Source organism: Nuphar pumila, chromosome 3, assembly GCF_984573655.1.
Source record: "Nuphar pumila chromosome 3, dmNupPumi1.hap1.1, whole genome shotgun sequence".
In the NCBI taxonomy this organism is placed as follows: Eukaryota; Viridiplantae; Streptophyta; class Magnoliopsida; order Nymphaeales; family Nymphaeaceae; genus Nuphar; species Nuphar pumila.
Genome location: NC_143251.1, coordinates 125036818 through 125052183, shown reverse-complemented (window position 1 = coordinate 125052183; position 15366 = coordinate 125036818). Strand labels below are relative to the sequence as shown.

Below are 15366 nucleotides of genomic sequence, written 5' to 3'. Positions count from 1 at the left end.
GCTTCAGGACTTCTTCTTCCTGCTCTTAGCTCGCGTCCTGGACGCTTGGGTTTGTATCGGATTTCCCTTAGGATATCTGAATCTTGTCAGTTTTGGTTCTTTTAGCTAACGTGCCCAAAGTTGTCAGCTTGCCTTATGATTTATCAAAGAAAAGTCTTCCGCTTATTTCATAAACAAACTCTGAAGAAAAGAGATATTTCTAGTCTCTTGCCTGTTTTTCTGAAAAGGTTCGCAAGTTTGAAATTTGGGGCGTTACAATGACTCATGAGTTTTATACCACGATAGTTTGTGCAATCTTATATATCACCCTTATTCTTATATAGAGGCACTAACGTACTCTTTTTCCACTCATTAGGCATCTTATTTGTCCGCCAAATCTTGTTAAAAAGATTTGTCAACCATTCTAAGCCTTCCTCACCCAAGCATTTCCAAGCCTCGATAAGTATACCACCAGGGTCAACTGTCTTTCTTGGTTTCATTTTCTTCAAAGCCTCTGCAATTTCTTTTTTTTGAATCTTACACATGAAGTCACGATTCATCTCATGAAAAAGAATGTAGAAGTCTCCAAGATCCTGAGCATGACTTCCATTAAAAAGCTTATCAAAATAATCTTTTCATGTCTCCTTAATCTCCTAATCTTTGACTAAAACCCTTTACGTTTCATCTTTGATACATCTAACCATACCCAGATCCCTTGATTTCCTATCTCTCCTCTTTACAAGCCTATAAATATCCTTCTCGCCCTCTTTGGTATCCAACTTGTCATAAACCTCCTTATAGACCTTATCCTTCGTGTTTCACACTACTTTTATAGCTTCCTTCTTTGCTAACATATACTTTTCCAAATTCTCATTACCACGACTCTTACTTAGATTCCTATAACACTCTCTTTTAACCTTAATAGCTAATTTGACATGCTCGTTCCACCATAATGTATCCTTACCTAGCGGTGCACCGCTTTTATACTCACCCAATACTTCCTTAGCCACCTATCTCATGCAACCTGCTATCTTATTCTACATTGATTATGAATCCTCTTTGGTACACCAATCAGCTTCCTTAACTACCTGCTCTACAAACATTCCTCGTTTAGCTCCTTTCAGTGCCCACCACTTAATTCTAGGATCTATCTTATGTCTATCCCTTTTGCGACATTTTCTAATTCTAAGATCTAAAATTAAGACTCTATGTTGTGTAGCTACTGCGGGGTATAACCTTACAATCGATGCACAAAGTTATACAGAAATGTTTTGAACATCTATAGTAAAGTAAATCTGTCCACAACTTGTGGTTTGTGTTCTTTTCACCTTCATCATTGATTTATTTTCTTGTCTCATGGTCTCCTTGTTGGTTACTAACCATCTCCTTAAGTTCTATATATGATATCATCTCCTATCAGGTCACTAATTGTTTCTTGCTGGCATCTCCTCTTACTGAGATGAAATTATGATATTATGTTTCTAGTTGGTTATATACTGTAGAGCATTATGATGGGCATTGTGCAGGTCTTTTCTACTATTGAGTTATTGGTATTGGAATTTTGTGATACTTGTTGATAATCATTTTAAGCATATGAATTTTCTTCAAGATTATAAGTTTAATTTGAATTGTAATTTTTTCTTGCTATATGATTATCCTGAAACTCATTTGGTGCTAAATAAACGTTCTTCATTTTTAGCCCAAGAGGCTTCTGCATTTTGGTGGGGGTGACTTGTGAATGTCACTAAGTTGAAGGGACGTCACGAGTCCGAAACCTGCAGGTGCATGTCCTGTTCTGTGAGGTGGAAGCTGGGTGTACTCCTTGGTGGGCGAGGAGGACCTGACTTTTTAAACCAATGAACTTGTGACTGACAGGTGGCTTTCCCCGGTTATCCGAAAAAAAGGGATCTTTATTTTTAGTTGGGTAAAACATAAGCAGTCACTCTTAAAGTTTTTCATAATCCTGATAAAATCACTTGAGCAAAATGATATGGTTGTATGCAAGAAAGTGTATTTTAAGATTTCTTATGCTATATTATTCTTTTGGCTTAGAGGCCAAACCACATTGCTTTCAATATCTAGGTATACTCTGAGCTTTTGCATTCCTCCCCAACTAACTATCTGCTTAAGGTTTCAGGGTACTTGCTATGGCGTGCTTCCTCTAAATGAGAAGCTACATGAAGTTACTGAAGTGTTGTTGGTTAATATATCTAGATAATAAAAAAGGGTATAAATGTTTCAATTCTGTATACGCCCATGGACATGCAATTTTTGATAAGCATATAATATTTGTCATAAGAATGAGGGTCATGTTTGTCGGCTATCCTGCTGACCAGGTTTGATCGCAGGCTTGACCATGCTGGATGGTTTGACAGACATGAAAGTGTTGTTTTAAGGGTATTTTCAATCTTGAAAAATTACAATATTCATATACCAAATAAAAGAGAGTCAACACTTGAACCCCACAATTTTGTACCGTAAAACTTCATCTTCTTCTCTATTCTCTTCTTCATTCTTTATTCCTTGCTTAGTAGGGCTCTACCATCACAAATCTAGTATTGGGTCTTCAAGGAGAGGGTGACAAACCATCGTACATAGGGTCAGAGCCTTAGGGCTCAAATGGAAGGGATTTTAAAAACCATGTTTGTTGCCAAGGTGATGTTCTGCTCGCCCCAAAGGAGCCTATGTTTCGAGCAAGAGTAGGTGCATATGGAAGGCATGTTTGCACAGGTTTTGTGAGGATTTTGTAAGTATTTTTCAGATTGATTTGCATGGGTAAATTCTGTGAATACTAGTTTCTCATTTGGAACCGAGTGGCATATTTTACTCAAGAGCTGTGTTAGGAGCTTTTCCTTGGGTGATCTACTCTGATATAGCCACAAGGTGATGCTACTTCTGAAGAAATGAAATATCCTAGTGTGAATGAGGTTCTATGAGTTGCGGTAAGTGGAGGACGTTTGTTAGGAATGACTTCCTCAAGTGAGAAGGGGTCCATCGCCCTACTGATGAATCTTCATATGTAATGAGGCACATAAGTGGAGCTTCCTCATTTTCTAATGATATCTCAGTTTTCCAAATCACCTACACTACTTCAACAAGAAAAATTAAGAGGTATGGTCTTTGGTTGATCAACATTAGTATTGGCGCATCTAGGATATATTGATGGAGGAAGGTACCCTGAATGATCCAAAGGCCAAACTGTATAGATAGGAAATGTGAGAATTTTATTGTGATGCATGGTTTGTACAATCTATGGAACCATGGATTGGTGAGGTATTCATGACTTCAAAATTGCAAAGAAAGCTTGGAATGTGGTGTTAGATACTTATTCAAGAAGAATTAATGTGGCTGAAATGTGTAAAATTATAGATAAAATTTGAAGGTGCAAACAAGGGGTTCGGTTCGGCCATTAAATGACTATTATACGAGCTCGGAAAGCGTTCAGAGAAGCTTGACCATTATAATAAAGTTAAAATTTGCTCATTGTGTAAGACAACAAATAGACAAATTGGAAGAAAAGAAGGTATTTGACCTACTATGATGAACATGTCGAGTCGGGCATCATGGAATGAGAGAAGTTGCCCTCACTAGGCACCCTCTCATAAAGGGAAGAAGGTAAAAGAAATTTGGTAGACTCAAATGAGTTGGATGATGAATATTTCTTCTAAATGGAACCCTGTTCTTGAATATGATCGGTGAAAGAGGTAAGGAGAGCAACCATTGGAGGTCGAGGTAGAGGAACAAATATCAATGATAAGAAAGAAAATCCAAGGTCATTATACGAAGTCTAAGCACATTAAAGCCGAATGTTGGGAACTAGTTGGAAAACCTAATGCTAGAGGCAATGGGGAATATAATGCTGCTTCCAACAATCTCACTCAAGAGAAGAAGGAAGACTTTGGTAAATTGCTCTTTTGAGGACAAGGATTGAAGAACTAAATCTCCGTGCAGATGATCAAGTTAAGGACATGCCGTTTGGCTGTACTTCCAAATCCTATCATGCTCAACAAGATATCGATAACTGGATGCATGACTTCTTCTTCATTGGTCATAAATTTTGGTGTGACCTATCTTATGTCAAGTATGAGGTCCATGTTCACTAATTTATCATGCATCTAATCTTAGTGGGGACTTAAATTGGCTTATAGATCCTCATCTCCTATTCTTGGAAAAGAAACCATTTGTTTTTCATCATGTTCAGTCTTACTGCTATTGCATATTAAAAATTTCCTATTAACCTTTTATTTGTGGGCTCTCCTATCAAAGATCTTCATTGTTGTTTGACCTTTTAACCTATTGTATTGTGTATTTCAAGACTTGAAAGATGGAGGGGATCTTTGGTGGTAGATATGAATAGAGGAGATTGTATACTCTAGGTTGGGATTAACTCAGTCTTATCAAGGATCTAGGTTGTATTGTGCTTGTTTGAGCATTGGCAAATGTTTGGACTAATACCTGTAATGAAAAAAGGAAAAAACAATACAAAAGAGTGCCTCTTATGGGCTTACAAGAACACAAAGACCACTTATGAGTCAATACAAGAACACATGCACATAAGCCACTTAGGGGCCAAGAACATGAGTAAGAAATATAAGATTTATTAGGAACCAAAGTGATTGAGAAAGCATGCATAACAAGAAGGGCTTTAACCCCCTTTATTTACACAAGAGAGAGCCAAGGGGCCATTGGGACCACCTCCCAACGGCTCTAATGGCTAGGGCATTATAAAGACTATAATGCCCTTAGCCAAAAAGAAAAGGATAATAAAGAAATAAAGTCAAAAGTGCCCTAATGGGCACTACCTATTACATATTGTGAAATGACAAAAATACTCCTAATGAGTATTACCTATTACAAGTACAAGAAATAAATACATATTTATATGTATATATATACAATCATATTATAGAAGTATATATAGCTATATATTTACACCTATATATATACATTCTAACCATACCAACTGGATGTTACACCTGCATTTCTTATATGGCAAGTTGAAAGAAGTGTTTATGAAGTATAACTTACATGATTCAATGAGGCCTATTTAGTGAGGTATGTATGTTAATTAAATAAATTGATTTATTTCTTAAAACAGGCTTCTAAAACTTGCTTTCGTAGCTTCCATAAAGCATTGTAAGAAAGAGGTTTCATAATGGTAATGATAGATTATTCTCTCTTTATTGATAGAGGAACAGGAGATATGATGATTATTTTATTTTATGTGGATGATATTATCATTACATAAAGCTCTTCATATTTGATTGTTGAAACCAAATCATTCTTGCATAAGAAATTTGGAATAAAAGATTTGGGCAGTTTATGCTATTTTCTTGGAATTGAAGTTGATAGAACAAGTAATGAGTTAACGATGTCTCAACAGAAGTATGTTAGATATATGTACACAAATTCAATATGATCAATTGCAAACTGATTGAGATTCACTGTGTGATAAAGAAAGGATATTCCAAAGAAGGGCATATTCTCAAGAAACAAGAAAATGTACAAGAGCATAGCTGGAGTTTTGTTATCTTTACTATAACATGGCCAAATATTTCATATGCATTGAATCAAATGTCAGTTATGCATGCACCTGCTGCTGTTCAAGTTGAAACCTCCGAATGAATTATGAGGCATGTTAAGAGCACTATTAGTCATGGCACTGTATAGTAAAGAAATGATCTATGGAAGAACACTTTAACATCAGTGATAGGTTAGTTTCATGCTGATTGGGTTGAGGATCCTGATACAAAGAAAACCATATCCACACAATGTGGTTTCTTTGGAAGAAATTTGATTTCATGGAGGAGGATGAATGGAAAGAGTGTAGCCAAGTCCAGTACTGAGGTTAAATATAGGCTCTAACAGGTATAATTGCTGAAATAATTTGCATTAAAGGATTGATAACCATGTTGCGATTAAAGCCTCTATCTTTGATTAAGGTATATATATCGTGTTTCAAAGAAAAAACCCAAACCCAATAAAATTTAAGGGTCTGAAATTTTTTGACCAAACCCGGCAATATATACCTGGGTTGTGTTGGGTATCCGAAACAAACCCAACCCATTGACAGCCCCTATCTTTGAGTCTTTGACTATGGTATGCGATAATTAGAGTGCACTACATCTAGTTGTCAATCCAGTTTTTTGTGATAGGTCAAAGCATTTTCAGATTGACAATTACCTTGTGAGAGTCAAATCAGAAGTTAAATAAAAATTCATAGGAACTTCACATCAATTCATGGATATTTTTACAAAAGGGTTATCCAAGGCAAGGGATCAATATTTACAAGCCAAGTGGTACTTGTTTAAGCATGATATAGAAGTTGGGAAAGCATGTTAGGATAATTAAACATATCTTGGTGTTTCTGCCTGTCGGGGAGATTTTCCTAATTCGGCCTGGCAGCACAATTTGGGTATCTCTGTAAAGTTTCTTTTTGTTGCATCTTTTATTATAACGTATTCTTAGTGGCAGTTTTGTACTTTTGTTATTCTTTGTATCTTACCCTATTAGAGTTTCATATAAATAAGAAAAAGTACATGTGGTCACATGCAACTTTTCAGCTTCTTCTCAGCCGGAATACCAGATTTATGGGTTAGTCAGTTCATGACTCTCAATGAATTAATTTGGTCACCATTTTTCTCATTGATCAGTACTTTTGAGATGCAATACCATGCTATACTCCATTCTTCTTACTACTTTTTGAAGTTGAGGATTTATACTAGCGTAGGCATTGAATGATCTAAACCTGGATAGACATTCATATTCAAGGATATGTAATTTTATTGGGGACTCCATTCCCTCAAAAGTGTGAGAAACAACAGGAGTTGGCTCAATGAACTGTCAATACAGAGAACAATGCCGTATCTTACATAGATTAAAAAATTGTATGGATTAGATGGCTTTTGAATGATGTCAAGGTCTGTTCTGGATTGTTGACCTTGTAACCATGTATTTCGACATTAGGATACAATAATGTATTAAGAGGGCGAAGTGTCTCAAGTTTGGGTGCCATTCTGCTTGATCGTAATGTTTTCTGGTATAGTTCCACTTCTTTTCTTCTTTGGAGCAGATTGTATGTTGTCTCATCTAGCCCAGCATTCTCCTTTCTCATCTCCAAACTATTGTGCTCCTATGTGAGTGCAAGGTTGAAATGTGTGCTATGTAGGCAAAAGCGCTAGGAGGTGCCTAGTCGGTAGACCCCTAAGAAGATTAGTCGAGGACTAGGTGGGACTAGTCGGTATCCCAATTAAAATATAAAAAATTACACAAAATATACATAAAAATATGTTTAATTATTTTACTCATAAGATGTTTTCATTACACAAGTACAAAATTACACATGCTTTCACAAAATATATTAATATACATAACCAGAATATACATATATATAATTATACACAATATATATATATATATATTTCAATTATTCATAAGATATTCAGTATAATCAACAAAATATGCTTTCAACCTTTTACTGAAGCACAGTAACACATACATATATAAATAACATATTACATAATTCATAATACTAAACATGCTTTCAGGATTTTATAGAAAAATTCATCACAAACAAAAGCACATATAAAAAACATAATCAATTAAAATTAACTGTGCATGCTTTCAATGTTTCACAGATAACTAGGCATGTTTTCATGATTTCACAGAATAAATCACACACACACACACACACACACACACACACACACACACACACACACACACACACACACACACGTATATATAATTATATATATACAAAAAATAACAATATGTCTAAGAATAATAAATGGCTAAATTTCCCTTGTGCCTAGGCGGAGACAGCTTAGTTGCTGACTAGGCGCCCTAGTCGGCAAAATTGGTACCTTTTAAGGGAATTGCAAAGCCTAGGCGTTTTACTTTCGTCTGACCGACTAGGCAGACTAGTCAGTGCCTAGTCGGGGCTTTTGACTACATAGAATATGTGTTTGCTCTTGTTCCACATGTTTTACGTTTATGGGCAGCTTATGATTTCGTTCAGGCTCATAAACATGTCATGATTTGTGGTAATTAAATTAGAATGTATACTATCTTCTGCTCTTTATACTGATGAAAAAAGAAAAACAAATACTTGTACTATCTCCTCCACTTTTCTTGTCTCTCCATGCTCTAGATGCACAATTTCTCTGAATCATATAAGATGCACGTACAATCAACTTTGACATCATTGCTAGCCTAAAAATCGCATGAACTTTGCTATATGGATTGTATTAGTCAACGTCCTTGTCCCATCTACATAATTTATAATTTTTTGGTACTTCACTTTCATTCTTATTATTGTCACAGTAGACACTGAGTAATTGCATATTCATTCTTAGCCTTGACACGTGAATGGGATAAAATCCAGATCAATGATGATTGTTAGATAGATGCCTGTCCTTTATCGGATACCCTTGTTTCATTGAGAGGCAAAAACAAAGGCTAGCTCTTTATTACCTTTTTCCTTCAAAGGACTGGCTTTTCACAGATGGGCACGGTGAACAGCTTGTCCTTCAGGCATGAATTGGTGATCCACCATTTCCAACTAATAATTCTCATTTTATTGTGATTTGGAGATTATAATTTGCCTCAATTGCCAGTTGCATAAGTTTGATCTTAATGCTTATGTTGCAGATCTATGGTTCAGTTACCATGAATAATACCTTGTGCTTGGCCGTCTTCTTAGCGCTTATATATATTCGGGGTTTAACGTGGAATTTCTCAGCTGAAGTACTCGTTATTCTCATTGTTGTGATAATAATGGGTCTTTTTACGAGCTTCCACACTACTTTCCCACTTTGGACATGTTTTGTTGCGTACCTCCTGTACCCACTATCCCTGGTATTGGTTTATGTTCTGGATTATGTTTTAGGATGGTCATGAACATTTTTAACTTTTTGTTGTACTTGGGAGAAGGGATACAGAAACCTATTTGAGTATCATGGTCCGTCTGAATCTTGTCTTCACGTTTGTATTGAAGAAGAGCTTTGTGTGTTGTTGATGATAGCTTTTTGGTGGTGGAAATTGCTTGATGAACTTGAAAACCTTGAACATGGATCTAACTAGTAGTCTTGACCTGAGAAAACTTTTATATGCCGTTGTCTTTGCATTGGTGAAGAAATCAATTACGGTGTCCATCCTGTCTTTTCGAACCCAGTGAGTCACCTCAATTGGGGTTGTGGTTTACATACACATTCACAATGGTTTAGCTGAGTAAAAAGAAAGAACGGTGATATAATGGTGCAATGATAGTAGTGATAAACAAGTATTTGGGTCGTTTTGTTATACATTGGTTTAGAAAGAAAGAGGGGTGATACAATGGTGCGACGATAGTAGTGAGAAACAATAAAGTATTTGGTTTGTTGTTTTGGAAAAGTAAAACACTGTTATGGAAGCAATCTTAGTGAAAGTTTTACCCAAAATCACCTTCACCTTTCTTACCTGAATTTGCAAAAACTGTCAGCATCAAATGATGGGAGTTATGATGTTTGTTTTTTATCTAGTTCAGCCTGTTCCCACTCGATATCTGTTGCAAAGTCGGATATGCTGCTTCTGATAGATAAATTTCCTCCCATTATCCAAGATTTCGATAGCTGCTAAGCAGGAGGGGTGTCAACTAGTGGGACCCTACTAAAATGGGTGGGGTCCAAACCCGGATCTGACTAAGTGATTCAGGTTCTGGTCCAATCAAATTTTTCATAAGAAAAACCATACCCTTATCCGATAAGAATTATATAAACTAGAGTCTGTAAAATAATATTTTTTTAAGTTTTTTACATTGAAAAATTGTGGATCTTAATAGGAACTCGGGTCAGACCCAGGTTTGGTATAAAATTTCATAAACCATACCCGATCAATTTAATAATCAGACCTCATGGGCTCCCGATAGTTAATCGGGTCCCCTTATTTGTAACCAAGATCTGACCCTATAGGTTCGTGTACGGGTCAATTAAAAATGGCCTTATCAGTCAATTACTAATTTTAATTTGACATATAAGTTTTCCTCTTAAAAAAATAAAAGACGTGTAAGTTCTCATTATAAATTAAAATTACCCTACTTTTAAAAAAAAAATGGAGCTTCTAATCTTTGGTAAACAAATAAAACTATAAATTGTGTCCATTAACTTTGTCATTAAATCTATAGAAAACTCTTAAATATACCCTTAAAAATTTTATTGAATACTTTCTCCTTGTAAGCAGCTCACAGGAAGTGCAACATGCAAGACCGGGAGTTTTTTTTTCTTCTTTTTTTAATTTTTAGAGGGTAAAAGAATGCAGTATCATGACCTTAACCTAAGATGGAATAATAGTAACTGCAATTAATATTAAAAAGATCCATTCTTAATCAACATAAACAAATGGTTCCTTTTGAGAAGTTTTTTAAAGGTTAATTGCATCTTTTCATTATGTGAAAAGTTTAGTGTTATATTGAAAAGGAAAAATGACCACGTAACCCTATAGTCATGCTTTAAAAAAAGGGTTATTTGCAAAAGCATAGCTAGTTTTTTTAATAATTCAGACTAAAAAAATTACTAATTCAAATGCATACCATTTTGGTCTTCACTTATTCAAATACTTACCTGTTTTGATCATCCTCCTAAGATGGATTAATTAATATTAAAAAGGTTCATTCTTAATCAACATAAAAAGGTTCCTCGTGTTCCTTACCCAGTGAATTTCTTGGCATGCCTTCTTCAAAGTTATTATTCTTTGCCTTATCAAAAACTTATACCATTTTGAACTTAATAGTTTTTTTTTCTTTTTAATATGAACAAAGCCAAAACAAACTGATCAAAAGATATAGGAACTGGTAACATTTCACCGTTGACCAGAAGGATCATCAGGTGAATCAGATGTTAAAGAGAATAAGATAACCAACACAACACCTCAACTCACCAACTAACGGGCTTCGAGCTTTGCAAAAACACCAATAGATAGTAACAAAATTGCGAGATGTAACAGCAAATTCTAAACAAACAAACGGGCACAAACTTGCCGAGTTACATAAGAGAACAGGTAAACACACAAGAGCAACAGTAGCATATATAGTATATACAACTACAATTTCCAGCCACCAAATGTCATTCCGATCCAATCGAGAAAATACCATATGAAATAAGTTTCTGCAGTGAAACACATTACCAAGTAATATAACCTTCGATGGATCCTCGTTCTTCTCCTGTGCATAGACGTACCTCTGGCCCTTATGCCAGACTAACCGCGGTGGCCTTCTCCCCCGTTTCTTTCTTTCCTCCTCCATCGACCTCTCCTGATGTAAATCGGGAGGGCTTGATTTACGAGAGAAACTAACCAACTATGATTATATCTAAGAAAAGCTAAGAAATATGAGAACTAGCCAGAATGCGAGAATTTAACAAAAAACAGGAAATAAATCAAGAAATAACAAATCTGAAATTCAATTCAATATGAACTCTGAGCTTGACTGCCTCTAATCCTAGATAAGAAAAGAATTATAATTCTTATAGACTCCCTATACTGATAACCCTCTAAAAGATAATTCTTATCCTGACCTAACAAAACTTGAATCATGGATTTAAAATTCATTACAAATGATTCAAAATAAAATATCCAAGATAAACTAATATGATCTCAAATGATCCAATAGACTGTGTGGATCTGGATATGGTTGCTCTACTCCTGCATCATTCTCCCCCGGTTGGAGAGGACTTGCCTTTAATTCTTGATCTCGCTTAGGCTTCTTCCAATGCCGTTCTACTGTGTAGGTTATGAACCCACAATACAAAATTAGATATTGATGTGGGTCCACAAAGTAAATAGCCCTGACTGTTCTCGTATGTACCTGGAAACCCAAAATATTTTTCTTGAACCAACCAAAGTCATTCAAATCTTGATTCAAGTATGTGTCAAAGGGATCATATGGATCTAGTGTATGCTTGATCCAATGTGAAGAAGTCCCCGGAGCAAATGAACTAGATCTCACACTGCAACGATATCGATGCACTCCAAACCCAAATTCGATTATAAAAGAGTCGGTCTGGGCAAGATCCGGGTTCCAACACCTAAAACCTAGATCTAAGACCGAGGAACTGGGTCCAAAGACTTGAGGATGGATCTGAATCAGGCTCAAATGGGTGTGGCTCAATTGAGGGCCCTCAAAACCGGTGCAGTTCGACTCAGGACACTTAGAACCGGCCCACCCGAATGAAATGGTAAGGAACTGGTTTCGTACACGAGGGAGCTGGAGTGTGGTTACCCGACCGAGTAGGATGGAGGAGTTCCCCACCTGCTTGGGCAGGGGGCAGGGCTATCTCCTCACCGACGGGCAGGACTGGGTTGTAGCCCAGTCCTGCCTCGAAAGCCGGGTCGGACCGGGTGAGACCCGACCCGGATCCGAAACCCGATAGGGTTTTAAATGGGAGGTTCTTTTTAAGAAATGCATAGCTCCTCTGTGTAATGCAGGACCGGAGCCCCCTTCGTCGCTCGATCCCGATGGAACCTCAACCCCCAGGTACTCTCTCTCTCTCTCTATCTCTCTCTCTCTCTCTTCTAACCTCCCTCATCGACGCCATCATGGCATCACCCACACACAGGCCCTGCCCTGCTACCAATATATGTGCATGTTTTATTCGCTTCTGCTTCTTGATGATTGTCACTTGTTATCGACGATGACATTGGTTACGATAATTGATTTAGCTAGCAAAGTTGTTTTTGTTTTGCTTATTTTCCTAATTGCTTCCAACTTTCTGAGAGTTCTTGTGCTTTTGCTCAGCTACGTTGCCAAAACGCTATATTTTGTGATATGTTGTTTTGTTTGCGTATCCACCTGATTTGAGAAATGATGTTAGCGATAGTGGTGGTGGTTATGTTAAAGAATCTTAGTAACTGTAAACTTTGTAATAGTGGCCTGTAAACTTTCCAATACTTCACCATCAGGTTTTGTAAATGTTCCAAATTCCAATGGATACTTGAGATGCAACACGATAACTTATATAATATGCATACCCAACAACTTGATTGCTGTTAATATTTTGAGGCGAGGAATTGTTATCAGTCACATTTGAACTTTTTTAAGCTTGAGTTGGTGTTTTCATGATCGTCATTAGAAGCTTGATGGTATCATATAACCTAAATGATGAGATGGTATTTGAGTTTGCCTTCAATGATGGTTACATGCTTTGCATATTTTTTACCTAGTCTTAGTGTCTTACAAGGTACAACTTGCCTATATCTTTTTGCACTGAGTTACGTTGATTATATTCCTCTACATGATTATTTTCTTTTTATGCAATTGTTTTTTCAATCATTTTTTGCTCTTATGCAGTATGACCATCAATGCCTCAGTGCCACAATGTGATTCCCATCGATCGAGTGCCCCAAAATCTTGTTGCCAATCTGAAGATCTTTTCGTTCTCGGGAGCCTCGGATTTTGTTGATACCGATTTATGATTGCCCTCGTTGGCGGGTAATGCTTCTACCGATTGTTCCCCTTTCATTTTTCTCGCTTTCTTATTTCAATGCCTTTGTGATTCAATTTTTGTGGAATTCTTGATTGAGTTTTCATTTTTTCGAGTTGTTTTCTCTTGATTCTGTCTAGGTTCCTTATTAGGTATGCGAGTTATTGAGTTGGTTGCGTGTTTCATATATTTATTTCTTGTTGGTGTTGGATTTTTTTCACCTATTTAGAAGTTTTGGTCTCGCCTCTTCGTTTCTTATGGGATTTATATTTTTTTTTTTGAAGAATAATATGTTTTTCCCCTGTAATCGAGAGTTTGATCCGGTTAAAATGCCGATTGATTGGGAATTGATGCCTCTATTTCTATTTAATTGTGACTATTAGTTTTGTGGATTGGAGGGTCTCACGATAAATAGTTTGATTTGTCCATATGAAATAGATTTTTATTAATAATTGTAGCCATTTTTTATTTTATCTAAAAAAAAAAATCGCACCCGAACCCCCAACTATCACAGTTTTTTTCCCTACGCCCATGTTTGCCCCCCCCGCCCCCCTCACATGAATCCTAGCTACGCCCCTGCCGACGGTAGGAGGGAGGGATCCCGTCGCCCACCGTTGTCTAGCGGATGCCACCTGGTGGGGTGTCCAACCCATCGCCTGACTTGATGGTGGGACAGGCGGCGGTCCTGCTGGCCTGGGCACCTCCCGCAGGCGGTTGTCAGCCGACAGAAGGTCGCCAGACTGGGCTCTGCCGACGGAGATTGTGCTGCTAGTTCTGGACAACCCCAAGGAGGGTAAACCCAAGGGGGAAATGGGTCCGATGGTGGTATGGAAATTGATGTCGACTTCCTCAGCCGATCATACCTCGTCCTCACCAACTTCGCCTCTCAGCTCATCAAGAACACTTTGAACTCCTCGTCTAGCTCGTTCGGGTGCACTACCTCAGTGTGTGACAACCTCTAGTCCATGTGCGAATGAACCAACACACTGCCCCCTGGTGGAGGGCCATGACCTTCCCCTTTCCTTCTCCTTCCATCGGTGGCACAAGGCACATTCATAGCGGCACCGGTGATAACGGCATGGTGGACACCAACGATGGTGGCGTTCGTCAGTGATGGTGGCGGGGCAGACAGTCAACGAGAGCATTGTAGCCCCTGTCTCATCGCTTCGTTTGACTGCCTCTCTAGACGCTGCTTGAGACCATCGACCATCGAGTAGTCGTTTTGTCACCTCAAATTGACGATTTTATTGCTTTTGACCCTCTTCCAGCCTATTCAATGACCGAACGATCAATAAGAAATTGTCGTCCATTCGAGAAACCATCGCCTCCAACGACCTTAAGTATTCTTTTAATCATTCTTTGCTTTCACTTCTCAATATGATTAAGACTTTGGCTCTGATACCATTTTATGTAAACCCAGATGGCATGCTTTAAGAGAAAATCTAATCCACTACGCTTATATCTAGAAAGAGCTAAAAAATACTAGAAGTAGCTAAAAAATGAGAGAATTTAACCAAAAACAAAAAATAAATCAGGAAATAACAAATCTGAAATTCAATTCAATTTAAACTTTGAGCCTCTAATCTTAGATATTTCTTATATTTATAGAGGAAGAATTCTAATCCTAATAGACTCTCTAAATTGATAACCCTCTAAAAGATAATTCTTATCTTAATCTAATAAAATCTGAATCTTGAATCCAAAATTCATTACAAATGATTCAAAATAAAATATCAAAACTAAACTAATATAGATCGCAAATGATACAAACGACTGTGTGAATCTGGATATGGTCGCTTCGCCCGTGCATCAGGATCCCAAAAAATAGAACAATGCAAACTATTTACATGTTAAAAAAACACAATTGGATTGAATTTTGATCCAATTTCAAATGAAATCCAACTTAAAGTACCGATCTGAATTCAAAAGTATT

At 37.1% G+C, this 15366-nt stretch overlaps 1 protein-coding gene across 1 annotated transcript in view; it reads left to right on the top strand.

Annotated features, from left to right (window-relative positions):
• The window catches only part of LOC149843635 (sodium/calcium exchanger NCL2-like), a 78070-nt gene extending 69067 nt beyond the window's left edge, over positions 1-9003 (top strand). The window contains exon 7 of the mRNA XM_089999979.1: positions 8632-9003. Coding sequence (XP_089856105.1) covers positions 8632-8880 — 249 coding nt within the window. The 3' untranslated portion in view covers positions 8881-9003. The remainder of the gene's footprint in view (positions 1-8631) is intronic.
• The last annotated feature ends 6363 nt before the right edge of the window (positions 9004-15366 follow it).